General features: G+C 40.6%; 1 protein-coding gene across 15 annotated transcripts in view; it reads right to left on the reverse strand.

Moving 5' to 3' along the window:
* The window catches only part of shank2b (SH3 and multiple ankyrin repeat domains 2b), a 1,183,051-nt gene that overhangs the window by 765,956 nt on the left and 392,529 nt on the right, over nucleotides 1–24,566 (reverse strand). For all 15 annotated transcript variants that reach the window (XM_069902317.1, XM_069902307.1, XM_069902287.1 and 12 more), the window contains one exon: nucleotides 1,636–1,743. In XM_069902317.1, coding sequence (XP_069758418.1) covers nucleotides 1,636–1,743 — 108 coding nt within the window. The remainder of the gene's footprint in view (nucleotides 1–1,635; nucleotides 1,744–24,566) is intronic.

Genomic DNA, 24,566 nt, shown 5'->3' on the forward strand with positions numbered 1-24,566 from the left:
GGGTCAGGCAGCAGCTGTGGATGGGAATGGGGCAGCTGGTGTTTCAGGACGAGACCATTCATCTGGACTGGAAGAAGCAAATCCAGGTAAAGAGGTGAGGGGGGAGGGATGGGGCACAGCTGGCAAGTGATAGGTGTGTCCAGATGAGGAGGATTTGACTGGCAGATAGAGTTAGGTTGGAGGGGAGAGGAAAGGTTGGAGATAGTGACAGAGGCTGAAGATGATGTGGAGACAACATTGAGAAGAGAGGATGTGTGGAATCAGATAAGGAAGGGCCTGCAATTAGGTGAAATCTCTTCTCACAGATAGCAGAAAACCCACGGAATTTTTCACCAAACAACACAGTGAAAGCCAACTAATTAAATATAAAGGAGCTCAATCTTGTTATTTGGGCAAAAGGGATCAGAGAAGGAGAAGACATGGAATGGAAAGATCAATTATGATCAGAATGATAGGTCCAGCAGATATGAAGTCACAAACATTTTCTATCTTTCTGGATTTCTGTGCTTTGGACATTTGAATCTACAATTGTCCTTGATCAACCAAATGTGAAAGCTATCACATTCTTGAAAAAAGTCACCTTCTTTCCTCCTTTCTCTCATTGGTTCCTTTTGACTGTCCAATCACAGTCATTTTTTAACCTTGATTCACAAATCAGTCCTATCCATCTTTCAAGAATTCCATATTACATATTTTACTATCAGTATTAAATAAAGCAAGGGTCCAGAGGTTAGCCTGCCCCACAGAATGTTTGGCATTTTTTTAATTTTAAGTTTAGACATTGAGGACAGTAAGAGGCCAATTCTTTCTATCAGATGGCTTTGGAACCAATCCCATCCCCATTTTCCCGGCAGCTACGCACTAATGGCCCACTCGCAACACTCTAATACAAGTATGGTGAGCAGTTGAAACCAGCACACCAGGTATTCATTAAAAATCTTAACAGGCAAGTTGGAACATCCATTACAATGAAGTTCTAATGGGCATAAAAACACAGTAAATGCTGGAGGAACTCAGCAAGTCATGCAATGTAGGAGGTTAAAGATATATAACCAACGTTTCAGGTCTGAGCCTTTCCTCAAGGTAACAAGCCCAGAATTTTTGAGCTGGACGGCAAGAGAAAGCAAGGTGGCAGCACCGTGAACATCAGCTACATCAAGGAAGCAGCAATGCTACCATTGCCATGGCAGCCACGCAGCTGCTGAAAGTCTATGCAACAGTGGATGAGGCCCAGTCCACATCGAGGACATCTCTGGGCTGGGATGCAGTGGGGCTTCTGCTTGTGAACAGCATTGTAATCAGACATGGGATGTTAAGTTGAAGAAATGCATGTTGTGCTTGTTGAATTCAACAGTTCTGACACAGAGAGTCTATGCTACCCCATTAACCTACATCCCTGTACATAGGAGAAAACCAGAGCCCCCAGAGAAAACCCTCGCAGACACAGGGGCAACATACAAACTCCTTATAGACAGCATGGGATTCAAACCCTGGTCCGGTCCCGATCGCTGGCGCTGGAAAGATGTTGTACTAACTGCTACGCCAACCATGTTTTGAAAAATACCACATATTGAAAAGCAACACCAGACATTCTCTCATGCATAATATTGTAAGTTCTTCAGTCTGGGTCCTTACCTGGTCTGGCTTCATTTGCTGGGATTTCTTCCACACACTCAGCGGGAAACCATCCAACCCTTCCTCGAGCACTTCCTTCCCAGAATCCGCCTTCTCCGATACTCAGAACTGAATGGACCAGAAAAGGAAAGTAGATAATTGATCCTTTAGACAAATGCATAGCTTCAATAGGATTAATGTAGGAGGGGGAGTACAATTAAAAAAGTAGGAGCGGGCAATCTCACCTCTTATGGTGCGAAATATGCTGAGTTCCTTCAGTAGCCAATCCCACCCCAGCCTGCTAATGTGCTCAGCATAGTCAAAGAATCAGAAACCTTTCAGGTCACATCCTTCCTACCAACCCTGATACCTACCCACCCAAATCCATATTTCTCTGTGTCTTTTCTATTCCAGAACCTGTCCAATTGCCTTTTAAACATTGTCATTGTATCTGCCTCCACCACTTCCTCCTGCAACCCATTCTGCATACTCACTTCCCTCTGTGTGAGAAAACACTCCACCGATCTCCTTCATAGATCTTCCCTCTTACTTTGGTTCACTCAACTTCTCTGAGGGGAGAAACGAGATTCTGACTCTCTCCTATGGACACTACAAGACTGGCTAAGATCCTCCAGCATTTCTGTGTATTTTTATTTTGGTTCTCTCCTGTCTATGGCCCTCATAATTTTATGGACTTAATAAAATCATCATTGAGCATCTTACATTCCTGTGATCATGAATCCATCGTATCCAATCTGTCCTGGTAACTATAACCTTCCATTCCAGGCAACACCCTGGTGAATCTCTTCTGCACCCTTTCCACTGCTTTGGTCCAGGGTTGTACACAATACTCCAAGTACGGCTTAAATGATGTTTTGTACAGATGCAACATGACGCCTCAACTCTTACAGTCAAATGGTTTCTATCAGATAGCTTTCGAACCAATCCCATCCCCATTTTCCCAGCAGCTATGCACTAATGGCCCACTCGCAACACTCTAATACAAGTATGGTGAGCAGTTGAAACCAGCACACCAGGGATTCATAAAAATCTTAACAGGCAAGTTGTAACATCCATTACAATGAAGTTCTAATGGACATAAAAATACATTAAATGCTGGAGAAACTCAGCAAGTCATGCAATGTAGGAGGTTAAAGATATATAACCAACGTTTCAGGTCTGAGCCTTTCCTCAAGGTAACAAGTTCAGAATTTTTGAGCTGGACGGCAAGAGAAAGCAAGGTGGCAGCACCGTGAACATCAGCTACATCAAGGAAGCAGCAATGCTACCATTGCCATGGCAGCCACGCAACTGCTGAAAGTCTATGCAACAGTGGATGAGGCCCAGTCCACATCGAGGACATCTCTGGGCTGGGATGCAGTGGGGCTTCTGCTTGTGAACAGCACTGTAAACAGACATGGGCTGTTAAGCTGAAGAAATGCATGTTGTGCTTGTTGGATCCAGCAGTTCTGACACAGAGATGGTTGTTCAAGCTGAGTCACAGACAGCTGTCAGCAGCGAGAATATTTCACTTTACTAAAGCAATGAAAGCAAATTTTTTAATGTTGCTTCAAATGGATTAAAAGCAGTGAATAATTTATCCCAACGTTCTTGTTTCAAGAGGTGCAGTTTTATTTTATTTTTAAGCTAATCTTGCAGTGCCAGAATGGAGATCACAACGCCAAGATCGACTGTGTTACGAAGAAGACACACGATGAATACCTGCCACTCTCTCATGGTGTTTCCCAGTGGCAGGGCTGGGTGCAAGGTAAAAGGTGCACCCTCAGGTGATGGAACCCATCATCATCCCAGTCTACATGGTGCAGACCTTGACTTTGCACATTCGAGTAAAGCAGGTGCAGAAAATCTGGGAACCCACACTCAACGGCGCTCATCGACACCAAATAAAACAAGGAAGAGGACACAAATCCAGGAACGAACTGGAGAACTCAGCAGCTCATGCAGCATCCATTGGTTGTAATAGGTAACCAACGTTAGCCTGAGTTCATCCTCCTCACCCCGCACCCCCCCATCTCCCCGACCACCACCTCTTTATTCAGGAATCTTCCTGACTTATTGCACTCCTGACAAAGGGTCCAGACCCAAAACTTGGGTCATCCTTGACTTCCATTGGACGCTGTGTGAGCTGCGGAGTCTCTCCAGCACGTTTGTGTATTGCACTCGACCCCAGCCTCTGCAGACATTTTTGTTTAACACAAATAAAGGAGGCTGTTTATTTGGAATGACTTATGCGGTGAAATCACAGGTTGTCAAGACTGATCCCATTGCATCAGCAGTGTACTGCACAAATTGTATCCAGCTGACGGCAACATCATTCAGCTAAAGTATTGCATATTTCACTGACTTCAGCAATATATTTTGCAGACAATCTACCTGTCACGTTGCAATACATAATTATCATCCCTTTGCTTTTCTTTCCCTAAACATACTTGCCTCATTTATCTTGTACTTTGGTTCCTGTTGTGTATTTATAATTTCTGCTTAAGATCCAATCACTTTTGTGTTTATGTGTTTATTTTCCTCTCCAGAAAACTTTCCATTCTTTTTGCAGTTACTGACGTGATTAATAAATGCACATCTTTCTTCTACACACACCACAGTGCATCTGTAGCTCTTGCCAGAGGTATAATTAGTGTTAGCATGGTACAACACGGTATCTTTCTCCTCGCTGTCAAGTCTCCAGTGGTGAACTCTATGAATAGTTGGCATGTTACACTGAGTTCGACAATTTAAAATATAAGAATGGAAATTCCCCAACAACCAAAGAAATAGCCTGGGGTAAATGCCTTGCAGATTGGTCATTTTCATGGCAATTTTAACAGACATCAAAAATTGAACAATTTCTTTAAGGGTTGTATTGATTGTGTGCTGTTATGATAAAGAGCATTGCACAGAATGAATCACGAGGAAATGAAAATGCAGTCTAACAAAGGGACTATGACCTGAAACATTAACTCTGATTTTCCTCCTGTGCACACTGCCTCACCTGCTGAGTGTTTCAAGCATTTATTCTTTAAATTCAAGGATATTCAAGGGTGGCAGGGTTAGGGTAGTGGTTAGAGCAAAGCCATTACAGCACCAGCGACATGGGATCAAATGTTTCTGGAAGGAGTTTTACGTTCTCCATGCGACCACGTGGGATTCTTCTGAGTGCTCCGGTTTCCTCCCACGTCCCAAAGACGTACAGGTTCAGTAGATTAATTGGTCACCTGGGTGCATTTGGGGCTCATGGGAAAAAGGGCACTGGGCTGTAATCTCTAAATTCATTAACATGACATGTGAGACAGATGGAAATGAGGAGTCACATTGATGGATTTATCGGAGGGGGGGACAGGGGGAGTCACAATGATGGGTTTATTGGGGGGATGGGGGGAGTTATGCTGATGGATTTATTGGGGATGGGGGATGGGTGGAGTCACTCTGATGGATTTATGGGGTTTTCCCCTGATGGATTTACGGGAGGGGGTCCCCTGATGGATTTATGGGGGAGTCACTGATGGATTTATGAGGGAGTCACTAATGGGTTTATGGGGGGGCTCCGCTGATGGATTTATGGGGGAGTCACTGGTAGATTTATCGGGGTGGGGGGGGGTCACTGATGGATTTATGGGAGGAAAGACTATGGGAGGGTCAAGTGGTGCAGAAACACTGTTTAGGATAAGTTAGGCCAAATTGCCAGTTTCTATGCTGTAGATCAATGTCAAATGCTAAAGGATTTCCCTTGTCCTATCATTGCAATTACATTTTTCTCTTGCTTTCCACCCATGGCCATCTCATGTGCCATCTTCCTGACCTCACTCAGTGATTGCTGACACTCTAAATAACTATTAAAAAAAATGTGTGGAGGCCATCAGCAATGTAGATATATCTCCAAAAGGTTAGGAGTGGGTATAAACCAACATAGGGGCTATGGGCAAGCCTGGTCATTTCTAAGGTAGGGATAAATTTGACACAACTTTGTGGACTGATGGGCCGGTATTGTGCTGTAGGAATTCTATGTTTATAAATGACAAGGGATTGTAAAGGGATCAACACACAATAATCTTAACATTGATGTGGTTAATCAAATTTGAATGGAAGCCAAGAGATCAAACTCAGAGAATTCATCCAAGATTGCTTTGCAGAAGAGAATATTATAGGGTCAGCCTGGTGAAGAGGCAACACTGGATCTGGTCATGAGTAATGAGGCAGACTTAATGAATGACCTCAAAGATCTCCAAGGAGACAGGGATCATAATCTAGATGAAGGGTTTTGGCCTGAAATGTCGACTATCCATTGTGACCGTCGAGGCCAGGTCATTGGGTATATTTAAGGTAGAGATTGATGGATTCTTGATTACCCAGGGAAAAGGTTATGAGGAGAAGGGCAGCGGGGCTGAGTGGGAAAATGGATCAGCTCATGTTAAATGGTGGGGCAGACTCGATGGGCTGAATAGCTTATTTCTGATCCTATATTTTTCGGTCCTAAATAATATGCCAGGTCTGAGGGTAATTCTATTGGTCCCAAACTACATTTATTTTGTGCTAAGTTATAAATATGTCCAATAACTACAGTTAAAGAAGAAAGTCTGCTGATCCAGGAGTCGAGTGCAATACACAAATGTGCTGGATACTGCCTGACCCACTGAGCTCCTCCAGCACTTTGTGTGTTACTCGAATGTCATAGGATTTTGTTTCCAATTTTAAAAAAATGTCACAAGCAACTCAGTTTAATGTAAATCATAGGAATTATAACAGAATGAAGATAGGGTTGGGAAAAGTGAGCTTGGCCAACAGGTTAGCAGGAAGATCTGTCCGAAAGTTGTGGTAGATCTTTAAGGAAGTGACTCATGTGACAGAGTATATAGAAATATTTTTGGGAGATAAACTGGGAAAGGTTTGTTAGTGTAAATTTCATACAAACACTTTAAAACAGATCTTATTTAAAATACTGGAGCTCTGCCCCATGCTAGATGTATCAGCTCCACAGCTTTTGCAAGAGCTTCAGAGAGTGCTCAAGAGACTTCACTAATGGATTGTTGTTTACAAAAGGCAACAGATGAAAGACCTTGTTGGAGCCGCAGATTGTCTGGAACTTGTTGATCTAAGAGGATCTTGTGGTTTTGCAAGCAGAGAGAGTAAAACAGGCTTTCTCTCAGAGAGAGAGAGAGAGATACAGAGATCAGTTCTACAGTGTTACAGTCAGCAGCAGCAACTGGGTCTGGAACAGGACAAGCTGGCAAGCTTGTGGAAACCCCATTTGGAAGATGGCCTGGTCAAAGCCCTTGTGGCTCATGCAAGAGGAGAGGACTGGCTGTCTAATGTTTCACTTGGAATAAAGGAAACGAAAAGGAATTCTGTGGTGACCTGAAAGAAATAGGTTATCATCTGGAGAACCCTGAGGGGGAAAGTTTCGTCAGCAAGACACTGGAGTGGCTGATGGAAGTACATCAGTTATGGATGTCCTTAAACAACAAATCTCTCTCTGAAAACTGACAAGAACCTTCCTGAGTGGTAACCATTTACCTTTCAAACACCAAAGCCTGGTCAACTTTATAAATGTTAAATTCTGTGCACAGTATAAGAATTGCCTGCAACCAGTCAACTTGGAGGAATGAGAAGTGAGATCGGACTGTGAATCAAAGAACCTTTCTGAACTTACACACACATTACATACATGTGTGTTTAGAATTAGAAGGGGGTTAAGTTAGGTTAGTTAAGTTAAAGTGTGATTCTGTTTTCATGTTTAAAGATAATTAAAAGCAACTTTTAAGTAACCTTTTGCCTTGGTGAATCTCTATTGCTGTTGAGTTTTGGGGTCCTCTGGGCTTGTAACAGTCATGACATTGATAAAAAACGTATCCCATGAACAAATGAAATCCAAAATGAGTGAGTGTGAGTGTGAGAGAGTGTGCATATGTGTATATCTGTGTGTGTGGGGGTGGGGGGGGGGGGGGGGGGTGAGGAATAAAGAATCAGCCAAGTCCAACTGAGAGTGTTTAGGAGGATATTAAGCTTTAATAGAAAACGCAGAGCAGACTAAGTTACTAGCAGATTGGAAGACAGGATTAATTCAGAATCCAGTAAAGACAGACAAAACATTAATAGAGTGAGAGAGGAAATTAACTATCAAGGCAAACTAAAAAGAGAATTTCTTTAATTGTCTGAGAAACAAGAAAGGTCGAAGTAAACATTTGTACCTCAGAAGCAGGGGCTGCTGGAAAAAGGAAATGGCAAAGGAAAGGAATGAAACAGGTCCCCATCCACCCAAGGCTCAGGAGACTAGAATCTGGAGCCACAAACCATCCACTGGAGGAATGAGCAGGTCGAGCAGCTTCAGTGGGAGAGTAAGAGCAGTCGACAGTTCAGATCAAACCATCCATCAAGACCCTCTTCACCTACAACTGGCTTCACTGCTCCTGGTCTCAGTGCTGATGTCAAGTCTCCCTCTGAAATGTGCGCCAACCCCATGCTTCCACAAATGCTGCCTGACCCTCTGGGCAGTTTGTTCCATATTCCACCATCTACAGACAGTTGGGCATCTCATCATCACACTGACACTCAGTATAGCTTGGGAGGAATTAAATATCTTCACCACTGTCAAAGAATTAATTACTAAGTAGCAGGGCTGATACCCACTCATGTTCATGGTCCCTGGTGCTCCTGTCCCCTCTCCTGTTTCTGGCTGCACACTTGGTCCACAATCAGGGCCCCTGTCCTGTTCACATTCCAGACGTCCAGGTCACATTCCAGTCAATGAGTCAGATACTGAATTATCAGATGCCAGATGAGGGGAGTTCTACTGTAGTGATCAAATTGTATTAGTTCTCCAATAAAGGAAATTCCCCTCACCCTAACCCCCTTCTGGAGCCAATATTTCCCTCTTCACAATCTTCCTCCCCATACACCAAAGGGCTTACTCCAGAGAGTGTGAGAGATAGAGAGAGAAAGACAATGTAAGACAGGGGCAGAGAGAGAGAGAGAGAGAGAGAGAGAGAGAGAGAGAGAAATAAAGAAGGGCCAAATTAGAGAACATCTTTGCAGCCGGAGAATCCTGGTATTGGAACCCCTGTTGCGAATAGCATTTGACATCAACCATTTGTTCAAGTTAAATTTGAAATTCATGATTATTAGTAAGTGGGATGACAGAAAAGCAGAAATATATTTGTATAATAAATGAGCCATTACTTTTTTTATTTCCATGAAGAAGACCATTTGGCTCATTAGGTCAATTCTGGAACTCAGAGGATTCCCATCAGTCCCATTCCTCCATTTATTTCCATGCAGGGCATCCTCTCACAAAGCTGGCCACACTCACTTTGCAGAGGGATTATTAAAATGGCCAGATCTCTCACCAGCATGCTGGAGGAAACCAATGCAGGCCCCAGGGAGCAGCATCAGACAAACATGACAAACCTACTGCAATCTTCTGAAGAAATCATGTCAGATTGGTGGGGAGATGCAGTGGATGTTGTGTATTTGGACTTTGAAAAGACCTTTGACAAAGTGCCACATAAGGCTGCTAAACAAGATGAGAGCATGTGGAATTCCAGGAAGGATATAAGGATATGAGCCTGAAAAGAGCATTGGCTGATCAGTGGGAAACAGAGAATAGGAATAAAGGGACCCTATTCTGGTTGGTTACCGGATACCAGAGGGTCGGTGTTGGGGCCCCTTCTTTTTATATATGTTGTATATAAATGATTTGAATTATGGAATAGATGGCTGGATCTGAAATTTGTTACCTCAGGAGGGTGTGGATGCGAGGTCATTGGGTGGATTTAAGGCAGAGATTGACATGTATTCAACTAGTTAGGGCATCAAGAGTTACTCGGAGAAGGCCGGGGAGTGGATCTGATTGGGTGAATTGATCAGCACATGACAGAATGGCGGAGAAACCTCAATGGGCCTATTGGTCTACTCCTGCTCTTTGATCTTGTGATCAGAGGCCAGTATTGAACCCATGACCCAACAGCATTAACTCTGCCTCCCTTAATCTTAACCAAATGGTGGAGCAGACACAAGAGGTGGAATTTTCTCATAGGGCACTCACTGGGCGACAAAATCGAATCCAACTCCTACCTTAAGGTGCCAAGTGTTGAGGCCCAAGTGAGAGAACAAAGTCAGTGAATATTTCTTCCATCTCATACGACCTTGAAAATTGCACTGGAGTTTGCTTTGATTGATTTCAGTCATGAATATTTATTGGACACAGTACTGTTCGTCATCTAAACATTAATTAATAAGTCATATACTTGCACTATTTATATTTTTGTTAAGGTTAACATTAACCCATTAGAGGAGAATATATCTATGTTCAATATCCTTTTAATTTTTAAAAAAATTTAGAAATACAGCATGATAACAGGCGCTTCCAGCCTACAAGCTGTTGCCACCCAATTAACTTGCGGTACGTTTGTAGGGAGGGAGGAAAGTGGAGCACCCAGAGGAAACCCACATAGACATGGGGAGAATGAATACACTCCTTATAGACAGCACCAGATTTGAACCCCGATCGCTGGCGCTGTAACTACATTGCGCTAACCGCTGTGCTAACTGTGCCATTCCATTCTAAATGATGAGTTGGATGTCACACTGCAGCACAATCAAATGTTAAGTAAATATTACATTCAAGGAGAGGCACACTCTCAATTTCATTGATCTGTTCAAAGTGAATTGTAAAGTGGACTCATTCACACTCCCAATAGTGATTGCCCAGATAGCGACGTCAGATGCTCTGTTATTAACGTGTTAATGATGAGGAACATTGAGTACATGTCCCCTGAACTGAGGATATTAAGATGGAGCAATGCTGAATACGTTTGCACCACATCTGGTCTAGAAGATCCATTAACCTATTTAAATACTCCCTTCAGGGTAGAGATTCAGGAGGATCAGAGCCAGCACCACCAGCTGAGAAACATCTTCTTCCAACAGGCAGTGGGAATGCTGAACGACTAAAGGAACTGATTAAATTAACCCTCTAAGACTACTACTTACAATATTTATCTCATTTTATATATGTACTGGTATATTGGTTCTGCAGATGTTTAGTTTGTCTGCATGTGTGTTATATCTGGTTGCATGTTTTACATCAAGGACTGGAGAACGCTGTTTCATCAGGTTGTACTTGTGCACTCAGATGATAAATAAATAAACATGAACTTAAATCAAAGTGCCCAGAAAGGTTGGAATTTGATATGAATTAGTGAAGCAGCCATCCATGATTATGTCAGCAATCATTAGTGATTGGATGGGACAATATTTCTATGAGGGCAGTGGTGTTCAAATTGAATCATAACACTGGCAGCTCATAATACTTCATAATTATGTCACGAGAATTAAAGCCAAGCATTTACAAATGAGCTCCCAAATGGTGAATATATCTTAGAATCATTTACTGAATAATGACAGCACACAAGGGCAGAACGGTTAGTGTAGCAGTTAGCACAATGCTATTACATATTCAGAGCCAGCTCTTCAGCGCTTGACGTCCTGCTTTGCGGAAACTGCCAGAATGTTTGGCCTGGAAGTCAGCCTGAAGAAAACTGAGGTCCTCCATCAGCCAGCTCCCCACCATGACTACCAGCCCCCCCACATCTCCATTGGGCACACAAAACTCAAAACGGTCAACCAGTTTACCTACCTCGGCTGCACCATTTCATCAGATGCAAGGATCGACAATGAGATAGACAACAGACTCGCCAAGGCAAATAGCGCCTTTGGAAGACTACACAAAAGAGTCTGGAAAAACAACCAACTGAAAAACCTCACAAAGAAAAGCGTATACAGAGCCGTTGTCATACCCACACTCCTGTTCGGCTCCGAATCATGGGTCCTCTACCGGCACCACCTACGGCTCCTAGAACGCTTCCACCAGCGTTGTCTCCGCTCCATCCTCAACATCCATTGGAGCGCTTTCATCCCTAACGTCGAAGTACTCGAGATTGCAGAGGTCGACAGCATCGAGTCCACGCTGCTGAAGATCCAGCTGCGCTGGATGGGTCACGTCTCCAGAATGGAGGACCATCGCCTTCCCAAGATCGTGTTATATGGCGAGCTCTCCACTGGCCACCGTGACAGAGGTGCACCAAAGAAAAGGTACAAGGACTGCCTAAAGAAATCTCTTGGTGCCTGCCACATTGACCACTGCCAGTGGGCTGATAACGCCTCAAACCGTGCATCTTGGCGCCTCACAGTTTGGCGGGCAGCAACCTCCTTTGAAGAAGACCGCAGAGCCCACCTCACTGACAAAAGGCAAAGGAGGAAAAACCCAACACCCAACCCCAACCAACCAATTTTCCCCTGCAACCGCTGCAACCATGTCTGCCTGTCCCGCATCGGACTTGTCAGCCACAAACGAGCCTGCAGCTGACGTGGACTTTTACCCCCTCCATAAATCTTCGTCCGCGAAGCCAAGCCAAAGAAAAAAAAATTACAGCACCAGTGACCCAGGTTTGAATCTGGTGCTGTCGGTGAGGAGTCTGTACGTTCTCCCCCTGGGTGCTGTAGTGTCCTCCAAAATGAAGGGGGTTGACAGGCTAATTGGGTGTAATTGGGCAGCACAGATTTCAAGGGGAGGAAGGGCCCCTACCATGCTGGATCATTTTTGAAAAGTTAAAAATGGCCACTGAACTCATCATTCTGTGACTCCTCCAGTCTCATCCAGTTAATCCTGTAACTCTGCCATTTAAAAAAAAATCTTTATGTATTTATCCAATTCTCATTTGAAATAAAAATTAAATTGTTTTTCACTCTCCTTTCAAGCATCACACTCCAGATCAAACAACATTATGAGGAAAAAAACACTTGAATCATCCTTTACCAGTCACCTTAAATCCATGCCCTGTAACCTTGACTTTGTGATTCATTTATCTTTTCACTTTTCTTCTTCTTTAACAAGCCTATTATTAGCAAAAGGACCCATTGACTTCTTGTCTATTTTTATCAAAGATAATCTCGAGAGATCTTTCATAAAGTTGCATTAAACCTGTGCATTTCTGGCTCCCATCACTTCCTAAAATGTCAAGGAGAGAGGGAGGAGCGTGCAGAAATTAGCAGCCTGCAGAGAGGATGCATTCATTTTTCAGGGCCTGGACATCACTGGGCAGAGATAGTTTTAACTGCACACGTTCTCCGCCTTTCCCCATTTCCAATCCTTCCCATCCTCCTGTGGATTGTGACACTGACGGGAAATTTAAATTTATTTTTTTTAATTTAGACATGCAGCAGGCCCTTTCAGCCCATGAGCCCATGCTGCCCAATTACACCCAATTAACCTACAACCTCCAGTATGTTTTGAAGAGTGGGAGGAAATCCACACAGACACGGGGAGAACATACAAACTCCCAACAGACAGTGAGAGATTGACAGGCGCTGTGATAGTGTTGCGCTAACCGTTATGCTATCCGTGCCACCAGTTAAGGTGAGAAAAATGGCGAGTCTGCTTGGGGAGGGGAAGTTTAGAAAGAGAAGTAACATCTAAAATAGGTGACAAAGAGATGGAAACAGTGGAACCAGATAGAGGTGATGATTATCTAAAATAGAAAAATTGACATTCTTGCTGTTTGGTTCCATATCCTGGAAATACTCCATAAGATTTGTTAAACATGATCTACTATATACAAAACCATATTGACTACTCCTAATCAGTCCTTGTCTATCCAAATAATTCTATATTCCATCTCTAAGAACACTTTCCATTAATTTACCTACCACCGATGTCAGACTCACAGGCCTATAATTACGCGGTTTACTTTTAGAACCCTTTTTTAAACAGTGGAACAACATGAGCTACCCTCCAATCCTTTGGCACCTCCCCTGTGGCTAATGACATTTTAAATATTTCTGTCAGAGCCCCCACTATTTCTCCACTAACCTCCCTCAAGGTCCTAGGTGAATATCCTGTCAGGACCCGGAGATTTATTCACCTTGATTCTTTTTAAAATAGCCAGTAATACCTCCTCATTAATCTGTATATTTTCCACTACTAATTTTTCTTCACCTGACTCAATGCCTTTCTTTAGTGAATAGTGAAGAAAAAATCATTTAAAACTTCCCCCATCTCTTCTGACTCCTCACATAGCCTACCCCTCTGATCATCAAGGAGTTTGATTTTATCCCTTGCTATTCTTTTACTTTTAATGTAGAAACCCTTTGGATTTATTTTGTTCTTGCCTGCCTTGTATCTCCTTTTAGCCTTTCTAATTTTTCTTAAGGTTTCTTTTGACACTCCTTCTATTCCCTGCTGTCTCTCCCTGTTGTCCACATCCTTCTTCCTCCAAACCAAATTCCCAATATCCTTTGAAAACCAAGACTCCCTACAGTTTCTAAACTTTCCTTTAATCCTCACAGGGACATATTGACCCTGGACTCTCAACATTTCCCCTTTGAATTTCCTCTATTTATCTGTTACATCCTTCCCAGAAAATAAATTATTCCAATCCACACCCTCTAAATCCTTTTGCATCTCCTCGAAATTAGCTTTGTTCCAATCAAGAATCTCAACCTTGCTCCATAATTAACCACGACCAAACCAATTATAATCCAGGAAAGAGTCACCTCATTTTAAAAAAAGCAGCAAAATGATTTTGTGCAGCTAAATATATTTTTTAAAATCTGGTAATTTTAACCCTCCCAATTTATAATTTATAACCCAGGTCAATTTATCCATGGAAATTTGAGAAATTTTATATGATGAAAGGAATGTACAAATATGTTTGTTAAGAATTTTTTTTTAATTATTAGGTAGTCGGAAAGGTAAGGATTGAAACAAAGTATTATCTTCATTTTTACACAATTGACTCTGTCCAATAATGTGACGGCAGGTTTACCCACCCATGGGGAGATAATGAAGATTACATAGATCATTCAAATTACTATTAAATTTAATCCCCAAATACTTCATATCGGTTTTGGCCCAGTTAAACTGACTGCATATTGATATTGCGTATTGTCTCCTTTGCCAAAAGGTAAAATCTCCCTCTTGTCCCAGTTTATTTTATATCCGGAGACTTAAGTCTAACCAGAGAGCCAGTTGGGTCAGTCAAATATCCTATCAATATCAAATAAATGTATTTTATATTCATCCTGGTACACTTTAAACCCCTTTATGTCTATATTCTGATAATAAATGAAATTTGATGTATACTGCTATTTTATCATCATCTTTTTAAAAATTAAATTTAGATATACAGCATAGTAACAGGCCACTTCGGCACACGAGTCCGTGCCACTCAATTTACACCCCATTAACCTACAGCCCTTGTATGCTTTGAAGGGTGGGAGGAAACCGTAGCCCCCAAAGAAAACCCAAGCAGACACGGGGAGAACGTGCAAACTCCTTACAGACAGTGCGGGATTCGAACCCAAGTCCCGATAGGTGGTGCTTTAAAGATGTTGCACTAACTGCTATGCCAACCGAGCCACCAATACAGTAGAAGGCATTTTAAGTTTATCAACAAATCCCAGCTTCAACTGAGTATTTCACTTCAAAGAAGTAATTATGAAATTACTAAAATTTATTGCTAAACTTTTGTGAGCCTAGCTTTTTCTGAGGATAGATCTTGCTTAGTTTGGGGTGGTTAAAATCTGGTGAACACTGCCTGAGATGTTAGTTAAGCAGATACTCTGACAATATTTAAGAAGTATTTAGTTACAAACTTGAAATGTCGTGGCACAGTAAGGTATGGGACAGAGTGATAGAAAATTGGATTGGTAAAGATTGTCCGACAACCCAACATGGACAGAATGGGTGAAAAGTCTTTTTCTATCTACTATATTTTCCTGGGGTGACAATATCAGAGGAGAGTGGAGGAAAATTTAGTGGAGATGTCACAGGAAAGGTTGATACAAAGACAGTAGATAGTGCCTGGATTACATTGCCAGGGGTGGTAATAGAGGCTGGTACAACAGGGACATTGAAAAGACTCTTAGATAAGCACATGGATGTAAGAAAAATAGAGGGTAATGGGTGAGAGGTAGTGGAGCATAAGAATGTCCTGGAGTAGGTTTGCATTGGCCAGCACAACATCATGGGCTGAAGGGCTGAACTGTGCTGTAAGGGGAATAAAGCACAAAAGTTTGCAGACACAGTGGTTGAAGTAAAATCACAACATTGGAGAAACACACCTTACAGCACAGTGCAGAAACACAACACTGGAGAAACTGAGCCTTACAGCACAGAACAGGAACACAACACTGGAGAAACTCACCTTACAGCACAGAACAGGAACACAACACTGGAGAAACTGAGCCTTACAGCACAGTACAGGAACACAACGCTGGTTTCTGCATTCCCTATAAATGCATTGGGGCTCATGGAAAACCTGTTATATTGCTGAGTAACATACAAAAAAAAAAATTCTAAAAGTTGTTGGGACGTGGATTGGAATAACATCAAATAATCCAGAAAATTGGATCATCTGGTGCCATCAATGTCCCAAGAATGCCGGATTATCAGAGTTTTGCCATCATCTGTAAAATGCATTAAGTATCTGTTACAATTCTTAAAATACGATGAAATACAATGAACACTTCCTTGGTAGCTAAGCATCTGAGAAATTGCTGGGTTTTGAGGAGCGTTGTGTTCCTGTACTGTGCTGTAAGGTGAGTTTCTCCAGTGTTGTATTCCTGTACTGAGCTGTAAGGTGAGTTTCTCCAGCATTGTGTGCCTGTACTGTGCTGTAAGGCTGAGATTCTCCAGCGTTGTGTTCCTGTACAGTGTTGTAAGGCTGAGATTCTCCAGCATTGTGTTCCTGTACTGTCCTGTAAGGCTGAGATTCTCCAGTGTTGTGTTCCTGTACTGTGCTGTAAGGCTGAGTTTCTCCAGTGTTGTGTTCCTGTACTGTGGTGTAAGGTGAGTTTCTCCAGCGTTGTGTTCCTGTACTGTGCTGTAAGGTGAGTTTCTCCAGCGTTGTGTCCCTGTACTGTGCTGTAAGGCTGAGTTTCTCCAGAACTTTTGTGCATTGCCCCACAATCACATTGTCTGCAGACTTTTCCTGTTTAACTCCCATGTTTTGCATTGACTTCACTTCTGTGCCTTCATTCTTTGTTTCCAACTCGACCCTAAACTACCAGTTAACTCACCCAAATACCTTCTGAACTCATCTCCTTCATCAATAGAATTTGGAAAGCGATAAATTGGAACAAGCAGAGGGGATAGAATATCCAGGGAGTCATTAACATTTCGAGCAATTTCAGAAGCATTGAACAAAACTTCCTTTTGTTTGGTGCTGCTCAAACCCAGCAATTTCTCAGATGCTTCACTACTAACAAAGTGTTCTTTGTATTTCATTGTATTTTAAGAATTGTAACAGATACTTAATGCATTTTACAGATGATGGCAAAACTCTGATAATCCGGCTTTCTTGGGACATTGATGGCACCAGATGATCCAATTTTCTAGATTATTTGATGTTATTCCAATCTACGTCCCATCAACTTTTAAATTTTTTTTTTTGTATGTTACTCAGCAATATAACAGCTTTTCCATGAGCCCCAATGCATAACTAGGGAATGCAGAAACCAGAATCGAGGGAGGATGATGCAAAGCGATCTTGGTGTCCTAACAGTAGGATACCTAATTATACGAGTAGTATTGGATCTGGCAACTATTTTATCTACATTAGGTGTGGGTTAACTATTGGCCACTGAGTGGATTCCCTTTTCTGAAGCAACACCATAGCCTATTGGTATCTATCCAAGGTAGATGCAGCTTGACTGAGTTGTACAGTTCTACAGCATGGAAACAGGCCCTTCGGCCCAACTTGTACATGCTGACCAAACACACCCCATTTGCTTGTGTTCGGCCCATATTCTGCTAAACCTTGCCTATCCATGCAAGCCCTGCAAAAGTTAGTGGACATAGCCCAGTACATCACAGGCAAAACTCTCCACATCATTGAAAAAATCTACAGGGAACGCTGTTCTCGCTGCTTCCATCAGCAAAAAGGTATAAGTGCCACAAGACTCACCCCACCAGGTTCAGGAACAGCTGCTCCCCCTCCACCATCAGACTCCTCAACAACAAACTCAATCAGGGACTCATTTACAGACTCTAACTTTGCACGTTATTTATTATAGAATATTTATTTTCTGAATTGAAGTTTGTTTGCACTTCCTTCTTGTTTACATTTCTCCCTATTGTGTAAGTATCGTTCCTTGAGTACAGTTTTTTCCTGCACAACTGATAAGTACAAATTCTGCCTGGCCCACAGCAAAAGGAATCTCAGGGTTGTATGTGATATCATGTATGTACTCTGACAACAAATTTGAGCTTTGAATCTAAAATTTTCTATAAGATTGTGCACAGGTAGCCCTCAACTTTTGGCTTATGACCACCTACACACATGACCAAAATTTTTTAAATCTGTATAAAAACTACTGTACAAGTATTAAAAGTACTGTATACAGTGGTTTCCGCTCCTGGTGACAGTCCAAAGTCCCTATTAAAGGTTCATTTGTTGAATGCTGCATGACCTCGGGCATGCGCTGTGGAGCAAATCCAAGTTACGACCAACCCCAAGTTACAACCAATACTCCAGTCCCCATTACAGTCATAAGTCGAGGACTACCTGTAGTTCTTCAGATTAATTTCTCAGTTGAAAGTGCAGCAGTCCCTCTGCACTGGAGCATCTGCCTGGAACTGCAGAGAGAATTTATTTCTGGTACATCCTGTGTTCTGAAAATAAAGTGTCACTTCAAGAGCTGTTGCTCAGAAGAGTGAGTGCTGCAATATTATGAGGTTATGTCTGAAATAACATGGAACACACACAAAGCTTGGGTCCTTTCAGTCTGCAGCAGGTTATCAATACAGACCACAGTATTAACTTCAATAATATATCCAGTGACATTTTTGAGGTTAGTTACATATAGGGAGCTACAATTATCTGTTAATGCTATTCACAATTGTATCAATTCATTACAGTGCCCCTCGAGAGGATTGTACGTCTGTTCTTTGCTTAAATTAACAGCTAAGGTGATTAAATTATACAAGTAAGCATGGAATTTTTAAATATTGAAGCATACAACATGGTACAGGTACTTTCGGCCCATGAGCCCGTGCCACCCAATTGACCTTCAACCTCACCAAGTTTTGAAGGGTGGGAGGAAACCAGAGCACCCGGAAGAAACTCACGCAGACACGGGGAGATCGTACAAATGGCGGTGTATTTGAACACCGATTGCTGGCACTGTAATAGAGTTGCACTTACTGTTAAGCTAATCGTGCCACCAAATTAACTTTACCAGGAGCGAAAAATTAGATAAATAGGAGATACCAAGAAGGCAGATGGGACTTTGGCCTTCGATCCTGGAGGGATGGAATTTAAGAGCAGGGAGATTCTCCTGCAACTGTACAGGAGTACTGTGTGCAGTTCTGCTCTCCTTACTTGAAAAAGGATATACTGGCTTTGGAGGTGCAGAGGTGGTTCACCAGATTAGCCCCATAAATGAAGGGGTGAGCTTATGAGGAGAAGTTGAGCATCCTGGGACTATACTCACTGGAGTCAAGAGGGAGGAGAGGAGATCTTATAGAAACATGTAAAATTATGACAGGAATAGATGAGATAGAAGGAGGGAGGTTGCTTGCACTGGCAGGTGAGACTAGAACTAAGGGGCATAACCTCAAAATTTGGGGGAGTAGATTTAATACAGATTTAACTGCTTCTCCCAGAGAGTAATGAACCTATGGAATTCTTTGCCCAAGGGACCAGTGGAGGACACTTCATTGAATGTACTCAAAACCTCTAAAAATTTTTGAAAAACAGGGGAAAACAGAGTGGGTAGGTGGAGCTGAGGCCACGGCCAGATCAGCTCAGATCATATTGAATAATGGAACAGCCTTGATGGGCCAAATGGCCAACTCCTGCTCCTAATTCAGATGTTCTGATGGCAAGAAAGACAGTTTGCTTCTTTTAAAAAAAAAACTATTGCTATATACAAGTTAAAGTCACTAAAAAATGAGTACACGTTACATTTGGAATATGTGGCGTCATCTCAGCATTTCTTTTTTTTTTTTTTTTTTTTTAAATTTTTATTTTTCACACCATAAATCACAATAGCCATGATATACACTTTTTCTTTTCCACATATTTACAGTGACTTTTTCTCCCTCCCCCCTCCCTCCTCCCAAGCCACCCCCCCATCCCCCCCCCTCTCATCCATTTTAGTTATACAATCTAGGTTGCATTAATTCAGTTAGACAATGTTGTCATTCAACAAAAATACACCAGAAATTCTACTGAGTCCATTCTTTTCTTCTCTTCTCCTTCCATCAACTTAGGTAATGTTTGTTCCCGGTAGGTTTTCGCTATTGTATTTAATGTAAGGCTCCCATACTTGTTCGAATATTTCAATATTATTTCTTAAACTATATGTTATTTTTTCTAATGGAATACATTTATTCATTTCTATATACCATTGTTGTATTTTCAAATTATCTTCCAATTTCCAGGTTGACATAATACATTTTTTTGCTACAGCTAGGGCTATCTTAACAAATCTTTTTTGTGCATCCTCCAAGTCAATTCCAAATTCTTTATTTTTTATGTTACTTAGGAGAAAGATCTCTGGATTCTTTGGTATATTGTTTTCTGTTATTTTATTTAATATCTGATTGAGATCATCCCAAAATTTTTCTACTCTCTCACATGTCCAGATTGCATGAATTGTTGTTCCCCTTTCTTTTTTACATCGAAAACATCTATCAGATACTGTTGGGTCCCATTTATTTAACTTTTGCGGTGTAATGTATAGTCTGTGTAACCAATTATATTGTATCATACGCAGCCTCGTATTTATTGTATTTCTCATCGTTCCAGAGCATAACTTCTCCCATGTTTCCTTTTTTATCTTTATATTTAAATCTTGTTCCCATTTTTGTTTAGTTTTACCATTTGTTTCCTCATTTTCCTTTTCTTGCAGTTTAATATACATATTTTTTATAAATCTTTTGATTAACATTGTATCTGTAATCACATATTCAAGGTTACTTCCCTCTGGTAAACTCAAGTTGCTTCCTAATTTATCTTTCAAGTAGGATCTCAGTTGGTAATATGCCAGCGCTGTATCTCCCGTTATATTGTACTTATCTCTCATTTGTTCAAAGGATAAGAATCTACTTCCTGAAAAACAATTTTCTATTCTTTTAATCCCTTTTTTTTCCCATTTTCTAAAGGCAAGGTTGTCTATTGTAAAAGGGAGTAGCTTATTTTGCGTCAATATTAGTTTTGGTATTTGGTAATTTATTTTATTTCTTTCTACATGAATCTTCTTCCATATATTGAGGAGATGGTGTAATACTGGAGAAGTTCTATGTTGTACCAATTTTTCGTCCCATTTATATAATATGTGTTCAGGTATCTTTTCCCCTATTTTATCTAATTCTAGTCTCGTCCAGTCTGGTTTTTCCCTTGTTTGATAAAAATCTGATAGGTACCTTAATTGTGCGGCTCTATAATAATTTTTGAAGTTTGGCAATTGTAAGCCTCCTTGTTTATACCATTCTGTTAATTTGTCTAGTGCTATCCTCGGTTTCCCCCCTCTCCATAAAAATCTCCTTATTATTTTCTTTAACTCTTTGAAGAATTTTTCTGTCAGTTGTATTGGCAATGCCTGAAATAAGTATAGTATCCTTGGAAAAATGTTCATTTTAATACAGTTTATCCTTGCTATCAGTGTTAGTGGTAGCTCTTTCCAATGCTCTAAATCGTCCTGTAATTTTTTCATTAGTGGATTGTAATTGAGTTTATATAATTGGCCTAGATTTTTGTTTATTTGCACACCTAGGTATCTTATTGCCTGCGTTTGCCATCTGAATGGGGATTCCTCCTTAAATTTTGAGAAATCCGCGTTATTCATAGGCATTGCTTCACTTTTATTTACGTTTATCTTGTATCCCGACACTTCTCCATATTCCTTCAATTTCTTATATAGTTCTTTTATTGATAGTTCTGGTTCTGTTAAGTACACTATCACATCATCCGCAAACAGACTGATTTTATATTCCCTGTCTTTTATTTTTATTCCTTTTATATTATTATCTCTTCTTATCGATTCTGCTAGTGGTTCTATAGCTAGCGCAAACAATAATGGTGATAGTGGGCATCCCTGCCGCGTTGACCTGCTTAAGTTAAATTGCTTTGATACATGTCCATTTACTGTCACTTTCGCTAACGGTCCCTTATATAATGCTTTAATCCAATTAATATACTTCTCCGGTAAACTGAATTTTTGCAATACTTTGAACAAGTAATTCCATTCTACTCTGTCGAAGGCCTTCTCTGCGTCTAAAGCAACTGCTACTGCCGGTGCTTTATTTCCTTCTACTGCATGAATTAAGTTAATAAATTTACAAATATTGTCTGTTGTGCGTCTTTTTTTGATAAATCCAGTTTGGTCTAAATTTACCATTTTCGGTACCTGTTCTGCTAATCTGTTCGCTAATAGTTTAGCTATTATCTTATAATCTGTGTTTAGCAAAGATATTGGTCTATATGACGCTGGTGAGAGTGGATCTTTCCCTTGTTTTAGTATCACTGTAATTATTGCTGTTTTACATGAATCTGGTAAGTTTTGTGTCTCATCAATCTGGTTGATTACATCCAGGAGGGGCGGTATTATTAGGTCTTTAAATGTTTTGTAGAATTCTATTGGGAGTCCATCCTCTCCTGGTGTCTTATTATTTGGTAAATTTTTTATTATCTCTTGTATTTCTACTGTTCCAAATGGTTCTGTTAATTTATTTTGTTCCTCTATTTGTAGTTTTGGTAGTTCAATTTTAGTCAAAAATTCATCTATTTTCCCTTCTTTCCCTTCGTTTTCGGTTCGGTATAATTGTTCATAGAATTCTCTGAAGTTTTCCTTAATTTCTTTTGGATTATATGTAATTTGTTTGTCTTTTTTCCTTGTTGCCAAGACCATTTTCTTAGTTTGCTCTGTCTTAAGCTGCCATGCTAGGATTTTGTGTGTTTTTTCCCCTAGTTCATAATATTTCTGTTTTGTCTTCATTATATTCTTCTCCACCTTATATGTTTGTAATGTTTCATATTTTATTTTTTTATCCGCCAATTCTCTTCTTTTGGTTGTATCTTCCTTTATTGCTAATTTTTTTTCTATGTTTATTATTTCCCTTTCCAACTGCTCTGTTTCCTGATTATAGTCCTTCTTCATCTTGGTTGCATAACTTATTATTTGCCCTCTAATGAATGCTTTCATTGCGTCCCATAGTATAAACTTATCTTCCACTGATTCCGTATTTACTTCAAAGTACATTTTTAATTGTTTTTCAATAAATTCTCTAAAATCCTGTCTTTTAAGTAGCATGGGGTTTAATCTCCATCTATACATTCTTGGAGGGATGTCTTCTAGCTCTATTGCCAATAACAGGGGTGAGTGGTCCGATAATAGTCTAGCTTTATATTCCGTTTTCCTAACTCTCCCTTGTATGTGGGCTGATAACAGGAATAGGTCTATCCTTGAGTATGTTTTATGTCTAGTCGAGTAGTATGAGTATTCCTTTTCTTTTGGGTTTTGTTTCCTCCATATGTCCACAAGTTTCATTTCTTGCATTGATTTAATTATAAATTTGGTTACTTTGTTCTTCCTGTTAATTTTTTTCCCCGTTTTATCCATATTTGGATCCAAATTCAGATTGAAATCCCCTCCTATTAGTATGTTCCCTTGCGTATTAGCTACCTTCAAAAAGATATCTTGCATAAACTTTTGATCTTCTTCGTTAGGTGAATATATATTAAGTAGATTCCAAAGCTCTGAATATATCTGACATTTTATCATAACATATCTCCCTGCTGGATCTATTATTTCCTCTTCTATTTTAAATGGCACATTTTTGCTAATTAATATAGCCACTCCTCTTGCTTTTGAATTATACGATGCTGCTGTTACATGTCCTACCCAATCTCTCTTTAATTTCTTGTGCTCCAATTCAGTTAAATGTGTTTCTTGGACAAATGCTATATCTATTTTTTCCTTTTTCAGTAAATTTAGTAGTTTCTTCCTTTTAATTTGGTTATGTATTCCATTAATATTTAGAGTCATATAGTTCAGCGTAGCCATTTTATATTTTGTTTATCTTCTCTTTCCGTTTTTCCATCATTACCTTTCCTCCTTTTCCATTTCTGTTTTCTTATTTTCAACTCTTTACCAGACAACATTCCTACAACATCCAACATTTTCCTTATTCTCCTATTTCTATCTTCTTTATCCCCAATCTCCCCTTCCCCTCCTGAGTTGCCCTTTATCCCTTGTCGGACAACCACATCTCCCCTCTCCATTTGGATTTGCGAATCCACTCGCAAGCGTCAACTGATTTTGCAGTGACCGCTCTTTTCCCCCCACCCAGCCCCCCCCAGAAAAGATTTCGTTTTTTATATGTCACAAAGGTCACTCTTTTAGTTCCCTCCTTATTCTCTCTATTCTATTACCTTCCCTTATTAATTCTTGTCTATACTTTCTATGTTTTCCTCTAATTACAGATACTTTCACATATGCCCATTGTCTCTATTCACTCTTATACCTCTTTACCCGCATACATATCAATCGTGGTCATTTTTACCCTCCTTACCCGTCTTCATCCCTCAGTCTATTTTTGTCTTTACCCACATACATATCAATCGTGATAATTTTTGCTCTCATTACCCGTCTTCATCCCTCAGTCTATTTTTGTAATTGTTCTGCAAATTTTCGTGCTTCTTCTGGATCCGAGAATAGTCTGTTTTGTTGTCCTGGAATAAATATTTTCAATACCGCAGGATGCTTCAGTGTAAATTTATATCCTTTCTTCCATAAAATCGCTTTTGCTGCATTGAACTCTTTTCTCTTCTTTAGGAGTTCAAAGCTTATATCTGGATAGATGAAGATTTTTTGCCCTTTATACTCCAGTGGTTTGTTGCCCTCTCTTACTTTTTCCATTGTCTTCTCCAGTACCTTTT

This window comes from Narcine bancroftii, chromosome 1 (genome assembly GCF_036971445.1).
Source record: "Narcine bancroftii isolate sNarBan1 chromosome 1, sNarBan1.hap1, whole genome shotgun sequence".
Lineage (NCBI taxonomy): Eukaryota > Metazoa > Chordata > Chondrichthyes > Torpediniformes > Narcinidae > Narcine > Narcine bancroftii.